Source organism: Sciurus vulgaris (genome assembly GCF_902686455.1).
Source record: "Sciurus vulgaris genome assembly, chromosome: 12".
Taxonomy (NCBI): Eukaryota; Metazoa; Chordata; class Mammalia; order Rodentia; family Sciuridae; genus Sciurus; species Sciurus vulgaris.
Genome location: NC_136473.1, coordinates 78280581 through 78302615, shown reverse-complemented (window position 1 = coordinate 78302615; position 22035 = coordinate 78280581). Strand labels below are relative to the sequence as shown.

The 22035-nt window shown below is 38.9% G+C and overlaps 1 protein-coding gene across 2 annotated transcripts; it reads right to left on the bottom strand.

Moving 5' to 3' along the window:
• Positions 1-827: 827 nt before the first annotated feature.
• On the bottom strand, positions 828-21837 carry ELK4 (ETS transcription factor ELK4). Of its 2 annotated transcripts, none has more exons than XM_079107627.1 (5): positions 21598-21837; positions 15234-15449; positions 13045-13920; positions 12185-12301; positions 828-8668 (listed from the first exon to the last, which is right to left on the bottom strand). In XM_079107627.1, exons 2-5 carry the CDS (start codon positions 15438-15440, stop codon positions 8570-8572), a joined length of 1299 nt encoding a protein of 432 aa, XP_078963753.1. In that variant the 5' UTR covers positions 15441-15449; positions 21598-21837; the 3' UTR covers positions 828-8569. The 2 variants fall into 2 exon arrangements, with proteins under 2 accessions (XP_078963753.1, XP_078963752.1); XM_079107626.1 differs by lacking the exon at positions 21598-21837 and adding an exon at positions 21040-21477.
• Between the last annotated feature and the right edge of the window lie 198 nt (positions 21838-22035).

The window sequence follows — 22035 nt, the reverse complement described above, 5'->3', positions numbered from 1 at the left end:
CCAACAATCATTTGCAATCTCCCCTCTTCACTGCCTGTCCCAACCAAGGCTTTTAATATTTTAATGTAGATACATGTCAAGTAATTGAAAATCAGGTTTAACTAATAAACACTGAGAAAATTAAATTCCTTACCCCTTGTTAGCATCAATGAAAATACAATTGCACAAAGACTACCTCAACGGACGTGAAAGAAGGGAAATGAATAATCAATTCAGAAAATTATTTTGTTAAAAATATTTATTTAAAAAAATACAACTGTTGTCCATATCTAGTTGCACATATATCTATTAACATATCTGCATAATTTTGAACTTGTAGTAAATTTGCTACAGTGCTTTCTTGAAGCCAGCTTGCATTATACAAAGCAAATTCCTCTGTCAGTTCTTACATAAAATAATTTTTAAAAATGTATCATCTTTCTTAAAAGATACATACCACCATTATACAATTTAACAAAATTTTTGCATAAAACATGGGAAGTGATAGAAAAAAACGACCACCTGGTTGGTTATTCAGAGCAACCCCAAACAATATGTGGAGATGCACCAAGTATCAACTGTTTTTTATCTTTTAAAAGCAGCATATTATAAGCCCTCAAAGTGCAAGCATATTCCTTGCTTTACCCACCTAAACTCTGCATAAAGTTTCTTTGTGCACAGACACAGAATTCCAGACTCTAGCTACAATCACCCTAATCAACCTTAAACAACATGCCTTTGTTCACCAGGTAAGTCCTGCCACTAGGTAGATGACAAGGCGGTTTCTGTCCAGCTATCAACAATTAATATAAATTTTCATAACCACTAGCAGTTACCACTTTAACTGCTTTTTTTTTTTAGGAAGAAAAAAAGGTGATTTTAATACTCTGAAGGTCTCCCTAATGTAAGTTAAACTGAAATTAACTGACATAAGTTAGTAACAATACCTTAAATTACTCAATCTGGGTAGTTGTGCACTTGCACTACATCTGAGAGAGTTTGTTATTTAACAGCATTTAATTAAAAAAAATTTTTTTTTAGTTGTAGATGGACAGAATGCCTTTATTTCATTTGCTTATTTTTCTGTGGTGCTAAGGATAGAACCCAACGCCTCACAAGTGCTAGGCAAGGGCAAGTGCTCAGCCACTGAGCTACAGTCCTCAACCCTAACATCATTTAATTTTTAAATGATGGCCATATTTTATAGTCTACAAACCAGTTTCAATTCTAAACCACCTAGAGTATGAAATTTAGAAGAATCTAACCTAGGGTTAACTCCCATTGATCCTTAGTCTCTTGCATATTTTTTTCTTTCTTTCTTTCTTTTTTTAAAGATCCAGTAGGGCCCATGGAAAATTATTAGTTTGTTTTTCAAAATGCAAAGTTAAGCCAGGTGTAGTGCTGAGTGCCTGTAGTTCCAGCTACTCATGGGGCTGAGGCAGGAGGACTGCTTGAGCCTAGGAGTTCAAGGCCAGCCTGGGCAACATAGCCAGGCACAAAAGAAAAGCAAAGTTATACATACTTCTTTTCTTAAGCCAATCTGATTATCTGGTGAATAAAGGGCATAATTCTAAGAAACTAATTTTGATCAAAATTTCATTTGCCTTCAAAGCTATCCAGTAGCAAAAAGAATGGACTGAAATTCATATTTAAATCTTCCCTACCCACAGAGATAAATGAAATTGTTAGAAGGCAAAGTGAAGAAATATGATTCTGATTAGAAAAGACTAGCGGTCAAACAGAATAAATAGGCCCCCAATAATCAAAAGTTACTTGTATTAATTTTTTTTTTTATCTTTACATAGATGCATCTTAGTTAATTTCACTAATACTGAACAGGGAAGTTTATAAAACGTTTCTCTATCACATAAACTATTAATGCAAGCAATGAATGTACATACAAAGGCCACTTGTAATACTGCCCCAAAATACAAACAAAAAAAAAGAAATGAAATGTCTTAAAAGGGACTGTGTCCTCCATATGACAGACAAGAAAATGACTGAACATGGGGGGCAGGCAGGAAAAAAACCTTATAATTGGATTTTTTTCGAATTTAAGTATAATCTATCAATTGCAAATCTTTTTAAATCGTAAATTTCTACAGAGTACATGATAAACTTACAAATTACTTTCAAACATCCTAGCCCAAAGAGCATACCTTACATAACCGAGAAGAACGGCTCATTAGGTATTCACTTATCCCTGCCCCAAATGCTCTTAAGTTCCCCCGCCAAAAATGAGAAATAAAACCTTAATAAATGACCCTTAGTATCCTAAGCTGAAATTAAACAAAATAATCATTAAGTGCTTCCAGTTATTAAAAACAAAACAGTGCTAATAATGGTGCCCAAGAAAGTGCCAAGTGATTTAATACAGTATATGGCATTCCCACCTCGAATGCCAGGCAGACCTGAATGGTTCTATGGGCTAGAACTCTGGGCCAGCCCCAGGGCACCCCACTCCACCCCCATCCAGAAGATCCCAGGCCTGTGTGAGCATGGCTCATAATCCTTGGAAGAGAGGAGAACCAGAGTGGGCCTTTGTGAGATGGGAACAAGGCAAAGCCAAGACCATTCAACCCAGAAGCCCTCCTTTGCAGTTCTGCTAATGCTATTTATGTACAGTTTAAAAGAGTAAATTAAGCCACAAAGCCAGAATTCCTCCACGTTTTATATCAATTCATGGTTGAATTCTCTGTATTGTAGACATAGTACTTCTAGTATAAATCTCTTTTTTGAGAAACTTAACAGCCCAGCCAAATAAAGATTTTATACAAAAGCAAATGTAAATGCAGAAATTTCAAAACATCCTTATTTGCTCAATAATATATGAACATAAGAGAACAGTTTAAGATAGACTTGTTTCGAGTACATTATATTTCAGTGCTGTATTTCTAAAATGTCAAGCAATTAGTCTTTAAGGCCTATGATTCTATGTATTTAAAAACTGAAATGTGCAAGGCATTAATCTTTAAAAAGTGGCAACTGCAAAGTGCAGCAAGTTTTTTTTGTTTTTGTTTTTTTTTGTTTTTTGGTTTTTTTTTTTAGTTTTAGTATAAAATAAATCAGGAGCCATCTTTGTCTAGAGAATAATGTGATCCCTGTGAAAAACAGATTTATACACACACACATTCAGTCCATACATCAGTATATACATACACATACATGTACTTGGCCAATAAATCAGAATGACTTAGAAATATTCTAGTCTCCCAATTAAATATTTCAAAGTAAAGTTTTAAACCTCATAAAACTCCCTGATGTGTACTACACGTGAAAGTTTAGCATTCAGGAGACTTACTATGTTTGTATCCCTCATGAATGTCCTTGTAAGAGGTTTCATTTAAAATGATGTGGGGCTGGGGGTGCAGCTCCATGGTACAAGGCCCTATGCAATCCCTAGCACGCACTTCAACATAAAATAACAGCAACAACTCCTTGACTTTCCTGGTTTCTGTAGAAAGTTTAAAGTCAACATTTCCCCTCTCACACAAACCTCTCTGGGTTTCCACTTTTCACAATGGCTAAGTATGAATGGCAGCATTCTCGAAATGGCCGCTTTTTGGCAGGCTATCTAGGTCTCTGTTTCAGAAAAGCAGCTTGAAGACCCTGACAGTTTCAGATGGAGCACTGGGAAGAACTTATACTACCACCAATTCATCTCTTAGGTCTGCTGTGTTTACAGTCAAAACACAACTTTGATAGTGACACACTCTACCAAGAATGAGAAGTGAAATCAATCATCTCTTGTTCTTGCTCAATACACCCCGCCCTAGCTCAAGAATTCTAGACTCTAAGATTAAAACTTTTGCCTTCAGTAAGGACAGTTCTGATGATGTTAAAACAGGGCACCTTGTTTCAGGCAATACCAGCACTGGTGACAAAAACAAAACATTTATTTGTTGACCCCAGACCAAGAAAATAATTAAAATACTTTCTACAGAATGCTTCTCTGGTCAAAGCACCTGCTGAAGAAAGACAATGGCTGACCTTCACTTCATTCACACATTGTAGCCTGAACATTTACCTGCTTGATTCCACTTCAGAAATACTATGTCCTATCACACCCTCAGATAATAGGCTACATTCAAAAATACTCCAACCTTTCTGTTGAGTTTGATAATTCATTCAGAGCCCCACGGTTCTGTCCATCAACATGCATTATCTCCACAATTGTTTCCATACCTAAGAAGGGCACTTCAACACAATTCTAGATTTCTGGCATAGGTAAACATACATACTAAATAAAGTGATATGCAGAACAGACCCTTCAAGAAAAGAATTCCTTCAGATTCCTTCAGATGCTGATATGTCTCACACAAACACACACACAATTTATTAATAGAGCAAGAAAGTGGAAATTGTTATATATTTTACATAAAGCAACCTGAAAGAAATCTGAATGTTAGTAAAATAAAAGATGAACAAAAGAAGTTTTTAAGCACACCTAATACAAAGGATGAAAGATAATAAGCTGTCAGAAATAATAGGCATGAAGCTCAGGAAAACATTTGGTAGTGGGTTCTTATTTGACAACTATGAAAAAAATTAAATGTGAATTTCAAGGTTTATGACAAGCTCTCCTGAAAACTTGCAAGTCTAAGATTCTCTAGTTTTATGTTTGCTTTATAGCACACGTTACTTTAGCATAGTGGTATATAACAACATAAACACGTGAATTCTTCATAGGGAAAGGTTGTTTTCAGAAACTTACTAATCAGGTGTGTGTTAAAAAAGATTAGAGACTGCTGGGGCAAGGTGGCACACATTTGTAATCCCAGTGTGTAGTCAGGAGGCTGAGGCAGGACAACTGTCAAGTTTAAAGGCCAGCCTCAGCAACTTAATGAGACCCTGTCCTAAAATAAAAAAAAAGGACTGAGGATGTAGTTCAATGGTAGAGTGCCCCTGGGTTCGATCCCCAGTATCAAAAAGAAAAAAAAAAGGGGGCGGGGGGCGGAGAGCCAGAGACCACTTTTCTGAAATACTACTGAGTGTCTCTAAAGTTTCTTGAATTGCTAGAAACATAAAGTTACCTTTTTTTGATACTAGGGATTGAATCCAGAGGCGTCTAACCATTGAGCCACATCCCCAGCTCTTTAAGCTGCTAAGACCGGCTTTGAACTCATGATCCTCTTCAGTTTTTGTGATGACAGGCATGTGCTACTGCATTCGATTCCACACCAAAATTTGAAGAAAAAAAAAAATTATACCTAGATTTTAACTGCAAAAATGTGGGGAAAAAAATTAACCTATATTTTAAAAATAAGAAGCTTATGGTTGACCTTTGGGGGATCTTTAGATTCTTCAATTATGTATAAATTTTTTTAAAAAAAGACAAAGTTCTCCCTTTGTTCAAACATACAAAATATTCCATGAGAAAGATAATATCACAAAAGCCCTGTGATGAATTGTTAGAGGAAAAAAAAAAAAAAAAAAAGATTTAAACTGAGCACAGTGGTGCATACCTATTATCCCAGCAACTGGGGAGGCTGAGACAGGAGGATCACAAGTTTGAGGCCAGCGGGCAACTTAACAAGATCTCAAAATAAAAAATAAAAAAGGGCTGGGGATGCAGCTCGGACGTAGAGCCAGCCCCCTTGGGTTCAATCCACAGCATCAGAGGAAAAAACTTACTGAAGTCAAGACATGAGATTTTTTCTTTTCTTTTTTTTGCAGTTCTGGGGATTGAACCCAGGGCCTTGTGCTTGTGAGGCAAGCACTCTACTAATGGAGCTGTTTCCCTCACCCAAGACATGAGATTTTAATTTTGTATTTTTAAAAAATTATTTTATAACTTGTGTGAAAATCCACCCAGAGGTGGAATAAATGCAGTGGTTTCTTGGCACTGCCTCTGGGTCAACTATGAACATCCCTTCTCAACTCCAAGGTAGTGGCTTGAAATCAGTCACAGAGGGAGTAATGTACATTAAGGAAATTGGTAAATTCCACAAATTCAGGGGTTTCCCCGCCACCTCAGAGACTCTGGTTGTTATATTTTCCAGCATGTGACTAGGGGCCAGAGCAGGAAAAAAGTGATCACAGAGGATATCCCACGGCCCTGGCAGTCTGCTCCTCTCCTATAGCTTAGAATACTGCTGCCCACCAGCAATCATCCTAACAAGTAACTGCTGAGATAGCAGCGATAGCCATGAAACATGAGTCTCCCCAGTGAATACTGATCTTAAGTGGTACACCTTTGATGCTGAGAATTATTCATAGATTTTCAAAAGAAAATAAAGCTAAGACTTTTCCCAGAGGGGAATAGTCTCAAATACAACTATTTGCCTCACACATTTGCTAAGGTTGTAAACTTCGACTTAAAAAAGCATACACACACACACACACACACACACACACTCTCATGAATGTACCCACTTCCCCAAGTTAGTTGATCTCAAAGAGAAAGTAGATCACCATATACCTCCTAAGGCCTCACACTTCTTGGAGGCTTCAGTGGTGACAGGCTTAATTAAGCAAAGGGGACTTGACATTAAAACTGCTTCCTAGGGAAATGCTTTGAGTCTAATGGTACTCTTGTTCTAAGGTACTTCTATGTGGAGACAGAAAATTATCAAATATATCTTCTATGAAAACAAACCAATGGCTTTTCTCCTTTATTTCAAATATAAAATACCTTTGTGCTTTCAGAATTTAAAATATCTATTTAAATCAACCATCAATATTTATTTACTATATAAAAATGTTAACCTACTAAAACTATTCCAAAGAACTGCTAAGGGATCTAATTTCAAACAGGTATGAAATTTAAATAATTCAGTAAGGGAAGAAAGTCCAATATGTCTGTTCCCATCACCACTACCTTTCAACCTACTATTGCACATCTCAGGAAGAGAACGTTCAGCCAATAACCTCCAATGAACTAGTAACAGGTCCCAAAACCACACATCTAAAGGCAGTTCACTGAGTACTTTCCTTCCACTGCAAATGAAATGGCATAGATGTTACACAGGAGCTTTTCTACACTGTATATAAAGCAAAAAAAGTACATCTGGAAGATGCCAGTTTGTATCAGTGTCATGTTGGGCCCTGAAGTCCTTACTCTCTCATTCCACTTAGTTCACATGATTCAACTATAGGGTTAAGAGATTAGCTTAATGGGCACAGTGGTGGTGGAAGCATATTAATTTAGTCCTGGACTTTTAGGCAAACTTTTCAAAAGATTCCACTGTGATATTGGTATAGCTCAGTATAGGGATCAAGCTATCTGTCTGTACCTGACATTGACTTACTTATGGTAATATTTTATAAATCTGGTAATATAGAGATGAAGGCCTACATCTTTTACTACTAATATAAACAATTCAAATACTGTGCATGAGCACTGCCATATGAAATTCATTCTTTCCTAATTTAAAAAAAAAGGCAAAAAACTGAAAGAAACAAGCACATCTCACTACCAATTAGAAGCCTTCTCTTTCCATATGACCTTCCTAATTACATCTTAACACTGTCACAACCCCTATCAACCTTTGATTTAAAAGGAAAGATGCTAAATATACAGCAGGAAAAGGAATAAAATGCACAGGAAGGAGCAAGATTCTTTTGCCCTGGCTATCTTCTAACTGGGAAAAGCCCCATGTGTTGTTAAAGGTAATCAAATCTTTTATTTATTTTTTCTAATTATTTTTTATTTTTTATTTTTTTTTGCAGTGCCAGAATTGAACCCAGGGCCTTGTGCTTGTGAGGTGAGCACTCTACCAACTGAGCTATGTCCCCAGCCCCAAATCTTTTATTTAAAGAAGCTTCCAACTGTCAAAACCCAAGTCTACCCTCTGAGAAGTCATCAAGTGCCACGCTGTATTCCATGGACCTGGAGTCATACTGTTCAGAAAGCACTCATTACTGTGCTAGATTGGGGTGAGGGTCCCATGGTCTCAGTGAACGTTCCAATAACCATCTTACACCACAAGTTGAATACCTTATGTTGAAATAGACTAGCTCCAAGCCCTGTTGATAGGTTCAGACAAGATCACGCATGTGGCTAAAAGACCCACCCAGAATAAACGGAAACAAGATGCCTTTCTGTGGAGCTGCTCATACATGTTGCAGTTCGTAGCAGAACAAAATCTCCTCAGTAGTACTGTTCCAATCTTACCGTGTATGAAGAGGAATGGTTCTTTTTCTCCCACTACTTATAAACAACTCACATTTAGTCATTTAACAGAGCATGCTTAGTCCTAAAGATAAGGCCAATTTCATTTAACTAATATTTCTTTAATTTTTTTCCCTGGTCAATGGGTTTCAATAGCCAGGAGGAGTTAATTTTGTTCTTAACCATTCTTGCAAAACACTGCTGCTAAACTCTACCCAAAATTACTTTAGCACAAAATATAAAAGGAAAAAAGTCAAGAGAGGGAGGTGGAGTTTGACCCCAATTAAGGCATTTTTACATACAGTCCAACTTGAGTCCTATTTAAAGGGAATCCTAAAAAGGTATTTCAGTGGGAAATGACAAAAATCACAATTGTATATTATCAGCATTGTAGAACTCTCTCACACTTCCAATGCAATCATGTTGAGAGTGTCTATTTCTTTGTTCCTTGGTTCTCTCACTCCACAAGTACATAGGTTATGTCTTCTGCAGGTCTGGGGAAAATGGGCCAGGAGTAGAAGGTCCATCCAGGCCAGAGAGAGTAAATGGCCCATGACTGTTCAGTACAGAAGGAAACTGAGAAAGAAAATAAAACACATTATCATCTTATTACTCAGTCCTGGCTTTTACTTCGTTTCTACTATATTCCCTGAGGCAGAACACAACAAACAGCCTTTGCAGTGGCTCATAGGACAAAAGCAGTAAATTTATCAAAAAGTATGTGTGTTTGTCCTAACATTTTAAGTATTAACTCTCTCCATAAAACCTCAATGGAATGGAAACAAAGAACAAACCTGTGTATTTCATCATATTCTAATATACTGTAGATTTACATTTCATCTCAAATGAAGGTTTTAGAAAGTTCACTAAATGACAATAAGCTCCTTAGAGTGTTATTCAGTTACAAAGCTAATCATGAACCCTCAAAAAGAAGTCCAGATTGTGCCCATCTAGAAAAGCATTCCTTTCCTATCACGAATGCTGAGACCACCTCCTTAGGGAGGTTCCAGGCTAAAGCTACAGAAGCACTACTACTTTGCCCAAGGTCTCAGATCACTCTGTTACTCAATTATTTGCTGGAGAGAGGCAAAGAAAACATAAAAATAAAATATGGAAGATTCTCAACACTTTTCCCATTCAATAATGAAGGAATTTTTTTTTTTTTTTTTGGGTGGGTGGGTGGTTGGGGGAGTACCTGGGATTAAACCCAGGGGAGCTTAACCACTGAGCCACATTCCTAGACCTTTTCATTTTTTTTGAGACAGTGCCTCGCTAAGTTGCTGAGGCTGTCTTTGAACTTGTGATCCTCCTGCCTCAGCCCCTGAGTTGCTGGATTATAGGTAGCATCACAGCCTATTTGTTTTGAAACAAACAAATGAAAGGAGGGGGATAGAGCTTACCTGAGACCCTGGGGTCCATCCCCAGCATTGAAAAAATAAACAAACAAACAGACAGACAAACAGAAGCATAAGTTTTGTTTCTTTTCTTTTTTTTAGGCACAGGAGATGGAACCCAGGGCCATGCACATGCCAAGCATGCACTCTACCACTGTGCTACACGCCAAGTCCCTGAGATTTGTTTTTTCCCTTACCATTTCACTTCTAAAAGAACAAAAGAAAAATTAAAACTATAAAACATAAGAAAATATCCAAGGGACGGGGACCTCTGAAAAAGTAAATGAATCGACCACAAGAAAATTTATAATTTATAAAGACAAAATGTTTGGGACAAAATATGGTTAAAACCACTAAAGAGGGGCTGGGGATGTGGCTCAGTGGTACAGCGCTTGCCTAGCACGTGAGAGGCACTGGGTACAATCCTCAGCACCACATAAAAATAAATAAATAAAATAAAGGTGTTATGTAAATAAAAAAAAAAAACATTAAGAATAGCAAGACCTTTCCTAACATCCTGGTGAAGAGATAATATTCATTTTCTGATACATATCAATTCTGAGTGAGGGGAAAATGGGAATATTTGATATACCATTCTCAAGGCTTTCCTCTATTTAAAAAAACAAAATTCTTAATTAATAAGAGGGAACTGAGTCGAACACAGTGGCGCATGCCTGTAATCCCAAGGGCTCGGGAGGCTGAGGCAGGAGGATCGCAAGTTCAAAGACAGCCTCAGCAATGATGAGTTGCTAAGCAACTCAGTAAGACCCTGTCTCTAAATAAAATACAAAAGAAGGCTGGGGATGTGACTCAGTGGTTGAATACCCACCAAGTTCCATCCCCAGTACCCCCCGTGAAAAAAGTGGGAACTTAAACACAAACACACAAACACACACACACACACACACAAAGTCGAATTTTAAAAAGAGAGAACCTATATGTAGAGATCTCCCATACACACACAGTCGTGTGCCATAGGACAACTATTTGGTCAATAAGGGACCATATGTACAACAGTGGTTCCCTAAGATTAAAATGGAGCTGAAAAATTCCCATCACCTAATGATGATATAGCTGTCCTAAGGCTATAGTGCAAAATATGACTCTCATGTAAACAAACCTACTGCACTGCCAGTCATATAAAGTATAGCACATACAGTTGCATACTGTCCTTAATACTTGGTAGTGATAATCAATGACTATGCTGGTTTGTGCATCCACTACACCACACTAGACTTTTCACCACTATTACAGACTGTACTCCTTCCACTTACAAAGTTAAAAATCCACTGTAAAATAGATGCCATGTTCTACCTGCAGCAGCCTCACACATCTCATACTTACCCTTGTCTCTGTCTTGCATCATTTTCTCCTGTGCTTGATATATGTCTCCCTCCCAGATGTGCAGCAGGCTACACCATCTAAGTTTGTATAAGTACACAATCACCTAATGTTGCCTAAGAATGTATTCCTGTCACATCAATGTGTGGCTGGGTACACATCTGTATATGTATAGATATACACAGTCTCTGACTTATGACAGTTTAAAATAGTAAAATAGTACAAAAGCCATGCACATTTAGTAGAAACCATAATTTGAATTTTAATCTTCTCCCAGGCTAGTAATATGCAGTATGACACTCCCTTGCCATGCTGTGTGGCAACAGAGGACCACAGCTCCCAATCAGTGGATCACAACTGATACTCTACAACGGACTACTACTGTGCTGCTGAGTGATAATGGTCACATGGTTAGGGGTATCAAATGCCTTTTCTTTTTCTTTTTTATTAAACTTGTGGTTTGGGGATTGAACCCAGGGCCTTGCACCCAACATGGTCGATCAAGCACTCTGCCATGAGTTACATCTCCATCCCTTTTTATTTTAAGACAGAGTTTCACTAAGTTGCTCAGACTGGCCTCAAACTTGGATCCTTCTGCCTCCTAAGCCGTTGGGATTACAGGTGTGTACCACTGTGCCTGGCCTAAAAGCATTTTCAGTTGATCATATTTCTGACTTACAATGGGGTCATCAGGGTATAACCCCACTGTAAGTTGAGAAGCATCTATTTAGAGACACATCTATTTACAGATACAGATTTGTTTTTGAAGAAACAGGGTCTCAATATATTGCCCAGGCTAGTCCCAAACTCCTGGGTTTTACCAATTCTCTTGCGTCAGCCTCCTGAGTAGCTGGGACTATAGGCACATGCTACTGTATCCAGGGGTGTGTGTGTGTGTGAATATATTTTTAACAGAAGATTTCTAGTATTTTATTTTTATTTTTTTTTAAATATTTTTAGTTGTAGGTGGACACACCACCTTTATTTTATTTTTATGTGGTGCTAAGGATCAAACCCAGGGCCTCACACATGCAAAGCGAGCACTCTACCACACAGCCACAACCCCAGTCCTCCAGTATTTTACATGACAAAAAATTTGGGTGAGCCCCAAATCTCAGTATCAAATAATTCTTGGTCTAAATCAAATGCATATTAATAGTAAATAAGGAAAAGGAAACTGTTGTGGATATTAATATAAGCTGCTTGCTAGCTAGAAAATTAACTTGTAGAAATTAAAAAATAAAATCTAAAGAATATTAAATAAAAATTATATAATGACTAAACTGAACAGTGAGACAGTGCCTTTTTGCCGACCTCTTCATTTAACATGCCCCCATTATAAGAGACATCCTTTTACCTGGAAAAGTGTGTTAGCACCTTGCAGTCTGGCTGGACTCAGGGGAGCCACAGGGCTGAGAGTACTCCAAAAGTGGATGCTGGAGAGCAAGGGGCTTGGAGTCAATAAGATGGGTGTCTGCAATACACAAAAATATCCACTAAATGACTTACCAGGATTATGCTTTATCCTTGCTGTAGTATACAAGTAGCCAAACTATAAATAAATAAATTGAACCCAAATATAGTGTTATTCTCTACTCCAAATATCTCTAAGTCTAAAATTTTATAATGATGAAAATCTGAGAGATCATTTTTCTAACCTAAGAAAAATAAGGTCAAAATAACTACTTTTTAACAAATTTGCACAAGGTCTTTCCCAAACAGAAAAACCAAACTGAATTCAGGTGAAGAATTATGGGTAAATGAGTCATCATGTTCCTTCTTTAATAATGAGATGGTCTGGGAGTAATCTATTAAAATGTTCTATGAGATGAGCAAGTTAATAAATACCTGATGTAACTAAACAAACTTGTTATTCAACATCACATCAGTCCTTTTTCTCAAGGTTCTCAGGACCTAAGGTTTTCTAACACTACTGTTACCAACAGTTTTATGAGAACCAAAGAGAAAATATGGATACTTACTGTCTTTAAGAAGTACAAAAACCAAAATATATATTTATTTGTACAACAATGTATTTTCACCACAATACTTTAAACCTTTTATTTTGAGGTAAGGAACTGGTTACTTTCACAGGTTTACAAATGAACTTTCTAAGACAAATCTAAGTAAAGGGAAACAAACTTGCACGTGCAAATTCTAGATGTTTTAAAAGGTGAACAAATGCAAACAATGGCATTAAAAATAAAGAGTCATTACCTGTGAAAAAAGTGCTGGTGTAAGAGAAGCTGTAGGGAGAGATGGGCTTAATATCCCCAGTGGGCTTGGGTCACTGCCTGTGATCACAAGGGTAGGTGCCAGTTCTAATCCTTTGGGTTTCTTGGATCTTGATGAATTGTTTGTTTTGTCTTTTTCTGGAAAAGCTGAATCTTCATTTTTAGGCTCCAGTGACAAATTCTCTGGAAGTTCCATTGGTTGAGAAGCCACTGAATCAATGTCTGTGTCGATGTCTGGGTTGGAGCCCAGCGGTGGGGAAGGTGTCCTAGGAAGCTCCTTCAAAGTAGGGGGAATGGACGGAACAGGAGGTGTGGGGGTAAAAACGGTAGCTACGCTGGATGCAGAAGTTGGAGACTCCAGGGAAGGCAGTTTAGGGGAAACCAATGTCTCCAATGCTTGGATAGTTTCTTCAGAAGATGGAGAAATACTTGAGCCAGATGAAATAGTGACAGCAACAGGTTCAACGGAAGGTTTCTTGGAAGGTGTTGTCACAAATTTGATGACAGATGGCGTTGGCTCCTGAGGAGATTTTTTCTCTGCCAGTTTCTCAGCTGGATTCTCCATCTTTATTGACTTGAAAAGCTTCTTATTGGAGGTGTTCAAAGAGTTGAGAGTAAACGAAGAATACAAGCCAGAGTGTATGTAGTCATTGCGGCTAGAGGTCTTGGCACCAGGCTGAGGTGGTTTCTCTTTGCCCCCATTCTCCACATCTTTGGAACTGCTGCTGATTTCACTGGAGTTTAAGGTTTCATAGTCTCCCTCGATCCTACCCACTGTCATTGGATCCATTTTCAAAATCTCCGGGTAAGAGACAAACTTGTACACAAACTTCTGACCATTCACTTTTTTAATGATATTCTGTAAAGAAAATAAGCATTCTTTAGCATGTGCAAAGTCCTGGGTTCCACCCCCAATACTACAAAAAAAAAAAAAAGATAAGCATTCTTATACTTTCCTGTTTTATGTCCCACAGCTCATGAATAAGCTGACCTAATGAGGCTCTTTATCTGAGAAGTGGGCACAGCTTAATTAGAAGCCTTAAAAATCATATACATTCATTCAGCTGTACCAAACACAGCCTCTACTATGACGACGTGAAGGCAAGAACATTTAAATGTCTTATGAGCAACTGAACTACTATGTTACATAAAACCTGAGAAGTTTTAATTGCTTACCTCTCTCAACCAAGTATCTGTATTAAGTCAGAACTTACTGAATTGCAATCTCAAATAATTCCAAAAAACCAAGTAATAAGCATCCTGAGTAGGCAAAAAGGAATTCAGAACATTGCAAGTATAAGGTTCCTAGTTCCTTCAGAAATTTCAATTGATCCTTACTTCTTATCTCTGTATAGTAAAGCTGATAAGATCAACTACTTAAAGGTGAAAGTAAGAGCTCATCTCTAAGTTGCCCAGGCTAGCCTGAAACATGCCAACCTCCTGCCTCAGCCTTCCAAGGGGCCGGGATTACAGTCAACTTCTTATTCTAGGTCTATTCTCTGGACCACTCATTTTTCCTCAGTGCCCAAGAATGTATTCAAAATAATAAGAAATTAAAACAAACAACAATTTTACCTAAGAAATCAACTGAATTAATAGCTATTCTTTAAGGAATGAATTTCTATTCCAAGTTAAATAAAAACAAAATATAAGTAAAGCAGGTAAGTGTGGTGGTACACACCTATAATCCCAGCTGAGGCAGGAGGATGGCAGGTGCCAGGACAGCCTCAAACAACTTAGAAAAGAAAAAGGACTAGGGATGTAGTTCAGGGGTAAAGTGCCTCTGGGATTCCTCATATCAAGGGGAGAAAAAAAAAAGTAAAGCTATAAAAACAAGTACATGTGACAATTTTAAAGTAAGTTATGACACACAAGAATACTTATTCTGAAGAATCTCAAATTTCCTTTTTTTGTATTCCAATCTGGACTTTTTCTTTTAAAGACAACTGTAGCTGGGAATAAAAATACATGTAATGAGAGCAGGTTACTAACTGAGAGTTTATAGAAATACACCCAGAACATTTATATCTTGTGTCCTAATTAAATGCTGAAGGTATAAAATAAATTGCATTAAAATAAACCAAAACATTAGTACCTATAACCTCAACAAAAGAGAAGAAATAATTCTTGGCTTGAGGTTCTCTGTATAGCATCAAGATCAGGATGTGTTACCTTTACATAATAGTATCTGAGGGCTCGGCTGAGTTTGTCATAATTCATATTAGGCTTGTTCTTGCGAATTCCCCAGAGACGAGCCACCTCTTCTGCCTGCAAAAGCTTGAACTCCCCATTGTTAGAGGTCCAGCAAATCATGTGCTCATTCTGAGGTTCCTGCAGGAGCTGAAGAAGGAACTGCCACAGGGTGATGGCACTGTCCATAGCAATAGGCTGAAAGAATACGGATATATGATATAAAATTAACACTGTATGTCTGGCACTGTTTTAAGTGCTCTAAGTGTAATAACTCATTTCATACCCAATATTCCTATAAGATAGATAAGGCTGCACACTCATTTTACAGATGGAAAAATGTTTCGATGAAGAGTTAAATACCTGTCCAAGGTCATAAAGCAAACGGCAAAGCTAAGATTTAAGCCCAGGCAATCCGAATCCAGAGCCCAAACTCTTAAGCATGCCACGCAGCTTCATAAGCCTCAAGCAACTTGTAAGGAGGATAAAGCTAGTTCTGTAAATTTGGGGAGCAGACTGAAGATTGCCAGCCACTAAAGTATACATTATTAAGAGTTTTTCTTAAAACTCACTGTCATGTTCTTTCAGAGGACCACCATTTCAACTTCTATCTAATTTGATTATTTGCCTAGCTGTGGGCCAGGGCAGCCCAGGAACTGAGGTACAGGTAGTAATCTACTTCTGTTCCAAATGGTACTTCTCCAAATAGTACCCATTATCATAAATGTAATTTACATAAAAATTAGCAGCATTGAGACAACAAAATATTCCCTGATTTAATTTACAAGTTCTGTTACAGTTCTGTCTACAGAGATTCCATCTGTATAAATTCTTCTTTTATTTGATAAGCAATCTTTATTTGATTATCAAGACAAACTGAAGAAAAATCCTATCTGTTTTGATGCCAGTTTCTCAGTTTTAGCACTACTGATATTTGGGGCCAGATCATTCTTTGTTATGGGGTATTGTCTCCTATACTATAGTTTAGCAGCATCTCTTGTCTCTAACCACTAAATGCCAATAGCATCCACTGAGACAATTAAAAATGTCTCCAAAAACTGTCAATATTCTGCTAGGAGGGGTCAAAATTATCCTGGTTGATAATCACTGGCTTGGGCAACAGGGCAAAATGGAAATACACTCACAAAGACATCTTCCTCACAAAATTTCAAAATATGTGGTCTATTAGGAAGAATTCTTTAAGGACAGATACTCTGGCCAGACACATGTAAGCTCAACCTAAGAAGTCTATAACTGAACATATTCACACATAAAATAAAGAAACCTTTCATTCTCTAGGAATGAGAACTCAGTGGGGCAGAACAGGGATTGAAAACAAATTAAATCAATTCCATTAAAATACTACAAAAATAGGTAAACTGGACTACATCAAAATTTAAAACTGCTGTGCTGCAAATAATACCATCAAATGAGAAGACCATTCTGAAAATGGGAGAAAATACTTTCAAATCATGTATCTCAAAAGGAATTTGTATCCAAAGTATATCTTACAACTTAAAAAGGACAAAACTAAGACTAGGCAAAGGATCTGCATGCCATAATTCCAACTACTAGGGAGGCTGAAGCAGGAGGATTCCAAATTCAATGCCAGCTCTGGCAAAGTGTTGCCGATATAGCTCAATGGTAGAGAACTCCAGGGTTAAATTCCTAGTACCACAAAACAAAAACAAAAACAAAAACAAAAAAAACCAAAACAATAAAAAACACATTTCTCCAAAGATGATATGTAAATAGCCAATAAGCACATTAAAAGATGCTCAACATTGTTATCAGTGAAATGAAAATCCAAACCACATAAGAAACCACTTCATACCTACTAAGAGGGCTATAACCAAAAAGATGGACAATAACAAGTGTTGGCAAAGATATGGAGAAACTGAAACCCTCAGACATTGCTGGTAGAAATCATAAAGTCACTTGAGACAAGTTTACCACATAATCCAGCAATTCCCCTCCTACATACCCAGAAGGAATGAAAATAGATGTCCATACAAAAACTCACACAAGAAGGTTCAGAGCTGAATTATTCATAATAGCTAAAAAGTAGAAACAACTCAAATGTCCATTAACTGATGAATAGATAAATAAAATGTGGTAATAATGAAATATCATTCAAACATAAAAAAGAATGAAGTACTGACACAGCACAGATGAACCTTGAAGACACTACTATGCAAAGGAAAGAAGTCGGCCACAAAAACCCACACAGTCCATGATTCTATTTGTATCAAAAGTCGAGAACAGGCCAATCTATAGCCAGAGAAAGTGAATCAGTGGTTGCTGAAGGCTGGGAGAGAGAAAGAATAGGAAGAGGATGAGGAATGAGAGCAAACAAGTACAGGTTTCTTTCTGGGCTGCTGAAAATATTCTAAGAAGACTGTGCAGTTTTGTGAATATATTAAAAACCACTGAACTGTACACCTGAGGTAGGTGAATTTCATGGTGTATGAATTATGTCCCAATAAAGATGTTTACAACAAACAAACCTAACAAAACAATCATTACAAAAGTTAGGCCTAAGGAGGCTAATTCTAACAATATAACTCACAGAGATGAGATCCTTAAGGGTCAACTACCTCTACTGCCAAAAACGGTAGAGGTAAGGAGCTGTAGCGAAAAATATCTGGGTTTCTCTAACTTTTCTGAGGAACTTGAAATGTTCTACAGTGATCTTCATAGTTATCACACTGAAACTGGTCAGACAGAGACAATAACATCTATGAGTAAAGATGGGAAAATTAAATAAAGAATAGAAAGGGGAGATGCCTGCCACAGTCAAAAAGCTGACACCATGGGTCCAAGTTTCCTTCAACAGCCACATACTCAGCTATTCATCAGGGAACCCTCTTCCCTAGGTGGATGAAAGCGTTCATCTCACTGGTTCATTGTAAAGAAGTATCAGGTTCACATACTAAGTGATAATCTCCAAATGAAGAGCTTCCTTAATGCTAAATGCCTGTGCCTACTAGAAATCAGCTCCCCAGGCTTGACCTGGGTTAAAACAGTGGTTATTATATTCATTAAGTAGGGTGGGGCAGGGGGAAGTTCTTTGTCATTTTTCTGAGTTTACCAAATAGTCATTTTCTTCTGATGATGCCCATTCATGACAAGTAACTTTTTTACTACAGTTTTCCCATTTAAGTAATTATTTGTTAGCCTAAGCCTGTTAAAACTACTCCCTTGTAAATAAGAGTTTAGCCAAAGCAATCAATTTCCACATTTCCAGACATCACCTTTGTGTCAAGAATGCTTAGGGTAGGGGCAGGAATGTATGCATGAGAGAGACAATGATGGATGAAGAAAGGAAGGCAGAACAGGAAGTTCTATTTTTACCACAAAAGTACTGCTTATAATTCCACTTGGTTTTGGAAAAATTTTAAAACCCAATACTGGAGTCTTAACACCTATCATGTAGATCACATTTGAGTCCTACAGGCTTGTAGTGAGTGGCTCAGCTAGAAAGCTAGAAAAATAGAAGACATTAAAATCTTCACAATAAGCATACAATTACTGTCCTGAGCAAAGAGAAGGGTTCCAAAAATAGGGTGCCCAAAGGTGGCGCAGGTTTAACATCCACCTTCCCCTTTGGTTACCAGTGGTTCAATATCTGTGGAGTCAGGTGATGGCGAGCTGTTGGATACTTTAGTCTAGAACCGACCTGCTATGAGAAATGCTGATGCCTCTTTAGCATGTTACAGTGTATCTAGGATAGAAGGCTACTAGGAGGAAAAGCAAAAGGGCATTGTAGTTTTGGACTGAAAGAATGGAAATGAACTTTCTTTTGAGAAAAACTAAAAGTTATAAAATGGACAACTTCAGTGGATACTTGAAAAAATACTTTTGTGTGCGGTGCTAGGAATCAAATCCAGGGTCTCACACATACTAAACAAGCACTCTACCCTTGAGCTATACCCTCAGTGACTAATTCAATTTTTTTTTAACTTAAAAAACATTTTTTTTTTTTTTTTTTAAATGAACCCAGACAATGAACCCAGAGGTGCTTTACCACTGAGCCACATCCCTAGCCCTTTATTAAGTCAGGGTCTTGCTAAGTTGCTTAGAGCCACCCGGAGTTGCTGAGGCTGGCCTGGAACTTGTGGTGCTCCTGCCTTAACCTCCTGAGTCACTGGGATTACAGGCCTGTGCCACTGCACCCAGTTCTCTAATTCAAAATCCTTAATTCAATTTTGCTATCAGGTTATTCTTTCAACTGAAAAACTGACGAACTCCTGAGAATATAGGTAAGTTAAAACTCTTCTCATTTTAGTTTTTAAAAGTATGGTATTAATTATGAACTTTAATGATTTCCACAATCATAAAAGAAAATTAAAGGGAGAAAAAAGAAGATAATTAAAAATTAAAATTTGAAGAGCTAAAAATATAAACACTTTTTCCCTGGTTATATAACAGCCAAGAAGAAAATACTTGATTTTCCTTCTCATGAAATTCCAACTTCTGCATCATTATACATTTTTTTTTTTAAATACAAGAAAAGCACTTCTCCTTTCCTTATCCATATGAAGGAATCTGATTTATTTTTTTCCCTTTCTGGTACTGATTATTTCCAGGGCCTTGCTTATGGTAGGCAAGTGCCCTACCACTGAGTTACATCCCCAGTCCTTTTTATTTTTTGAGACAGGGTTTCACTAAATTGCCCAAGTTGGTCTCAAATTTGAGATCCTCCTGCCTCAGCCTCCTTAGTAGGATAACTGGAATACCATCCTATACCACACTCCACCTGGTTAGGAGTCTGATTTTTGAGGTATTAAACGCTGAAAACAATTGATTCCATCTTAACACTTTAAAGAAAGATTAATCCCTGTGCTAATTTGAAAGAGGGGGCTGGAGGTATAGCTCAGTGGTATGGTAACTCTTCCTGGCATGCTCCAGTTCTTGTGTTCCACCCCAGCATTAAGGAAGGAAGAAAAGGATGAGAAAAAAAGAGGTAGCCATGTTGAAATGGCTTCTTAAAGAAGATTCTGAGTGAAACGCTTCCACTCTAAACAGGTTTATAGTACACAGTCCTGTTGATGTGGTGACCCATGGCCCAACTATTTTTCAGCGACAGTAGCTAAGACCCAAAAAATAATTCAAAATTCTTTCCAAATTCTTCAGTGTGCTGCCTAAATAACCAAAAATTTTTAATGAATTGACGAGTTTTCAATCAAAATAATCATTATCAAAAAGTAACACAAAGTAGCTAACCACTCAACAAGATCTTGCACAAAGCGAATAGAGAATATTAAATGTATATTTCTTCTTTCCTGTGTGTGTGTGCGCATGGAACCCAGGGTCTTGCGCAAGCACTCTGAGCTATACCCCATCCCAAATGCATACTGTTAAACTACAAAACAACAACAACAACAAAACAACTTGGAAGACAGTAGTTTCCTAAGGATGTAATGGGCTCCATTAACAAAGTTTTAATGATTAAATAAAATCAAAGATAAAGAATTCCTGAGAGGGAAAAACTGAATCATATTACATTTTAACGAAAACACCACTGTCAGTCCTAAACCGAAGTGCCAAGTTTTCCAAGCGGGGTGGGGCGGGAAACGAGAAGGGAGGATCTGATCCAGCAACCAAAGGGACAGGCGAACCGTTCTGATTAAGCTTCAGAATCTTTATTTAAATGTCCTAAGCTTCAAACATTAACAGCCTGGGGAAAAGCCAACTGTCTTTTGGCTACTTGAGTCAAGAATACCCCTTATTTCCTACCAATGTCTATTAGCATTCCGCCCCAAAAGACGTTTCCAATTGATCTTACTAGGAATGAAGAAGCGCCCAGCCTTGCTGCAGCGGTACCATAAGCAGAAAGCAAAGGCGGGAGGAGGGTGCTGCAGAGAAGTAGAAAAAGAAACGAAATTTGACACCGGATGAATAGCGAGCTAAGGGAAAGGAAGAAACACCGGTGACCGTGCGCCCCAGAGGAGATCAAAGTCCGGGGAAGAGGCACAACCTCACGGGTCTTTGTGAGCACTCAATTACTGTACTTTCATTTTCCTACTTCCTGTCACTACACAGAATTGCTCCCTTCCTCTCCACCCATGCAACAAAACCCGCTGCCACCTTTTGCTTAAAGGGCCTCGGGTGGAACCTAACTAGGGGTGAGGAGTGGGGCGGTGCGTTCTGGAGTCCACCTGCGCGCAGCGAAGCTGGGGCCGCGGGCACAGGCAGCTGGGGGCGGGTCCCTAGGGGAGCGCGCCGCAGCCCCGCCCCGCGTCCCGCACTTCCTGTTGTGCTGGGAGCCCCTCGGCCCACGCGCCCGCCCCCAGCCCCAGGAGCGCGGCGCGAGACTCTGACAGGGGGCGGGCGAGCCGCTCACCAGGCCACGCGCGGGGCTCCCTCTCGCTCTCGGTTTCGAATGCAAAGCTCCCCTCCGCCGCCAACTCCTCACGCTGGGAACTCGAGGACGGCGCGGCAGCCGCTGCGACCCCCGCGGCAGAGCCGGAGAAGGCGGCGGCGGCCGCCGAGCCGAGCCCGCCCGGTGTCCGCAGCCTCCCGCATCTCCCGCCGCCGCACAACCGCCGCGACTCCTTGCGCTCCGCCCTCCCGCCCCCGCACGTGGCGGGAGTGGCGGCGGCGCGGGTCGTCAGGCCGCTACCTGCCGGGCGCGCGCTCGGGGCGTTCCTCGCCGCGGCCAGGCCTGCCAGGCACTCCGCGGCCGCCGCCACTCTTGAACCCCCCGGTTGCTCTGGGGCCCCTCCCAGACGCCGCTGCCGTCGCGCGTCACTTCCGGGGCAGGGAGGGCGGGGCCACAAGC

Excerpts from the sequence above, each read along its gene's own strand:
- ELK4 (XM_079107627.1), bottom strand. The coding sequence starts at position 15,440 with ATGGACAGTGCCATCACCCTGTGGCAGTTCCTTCTTCAGCTCCTGCAG. Across the intron at positions 13,921-15,233 it reads TCAGATACTATTATGTAAAG|AATATCATTAAAAAAGTGAA; the intron begins GTAACACATCCT and ends TTTTCTTTACAG. Across the intron at positions 12,302-13,044 it reads CACCAGCACTTTTTTCACAG|ACACCCATCTTATTGACTCC; the intron begins GTAATGACTCTT and ends TGTGTATTGCAG.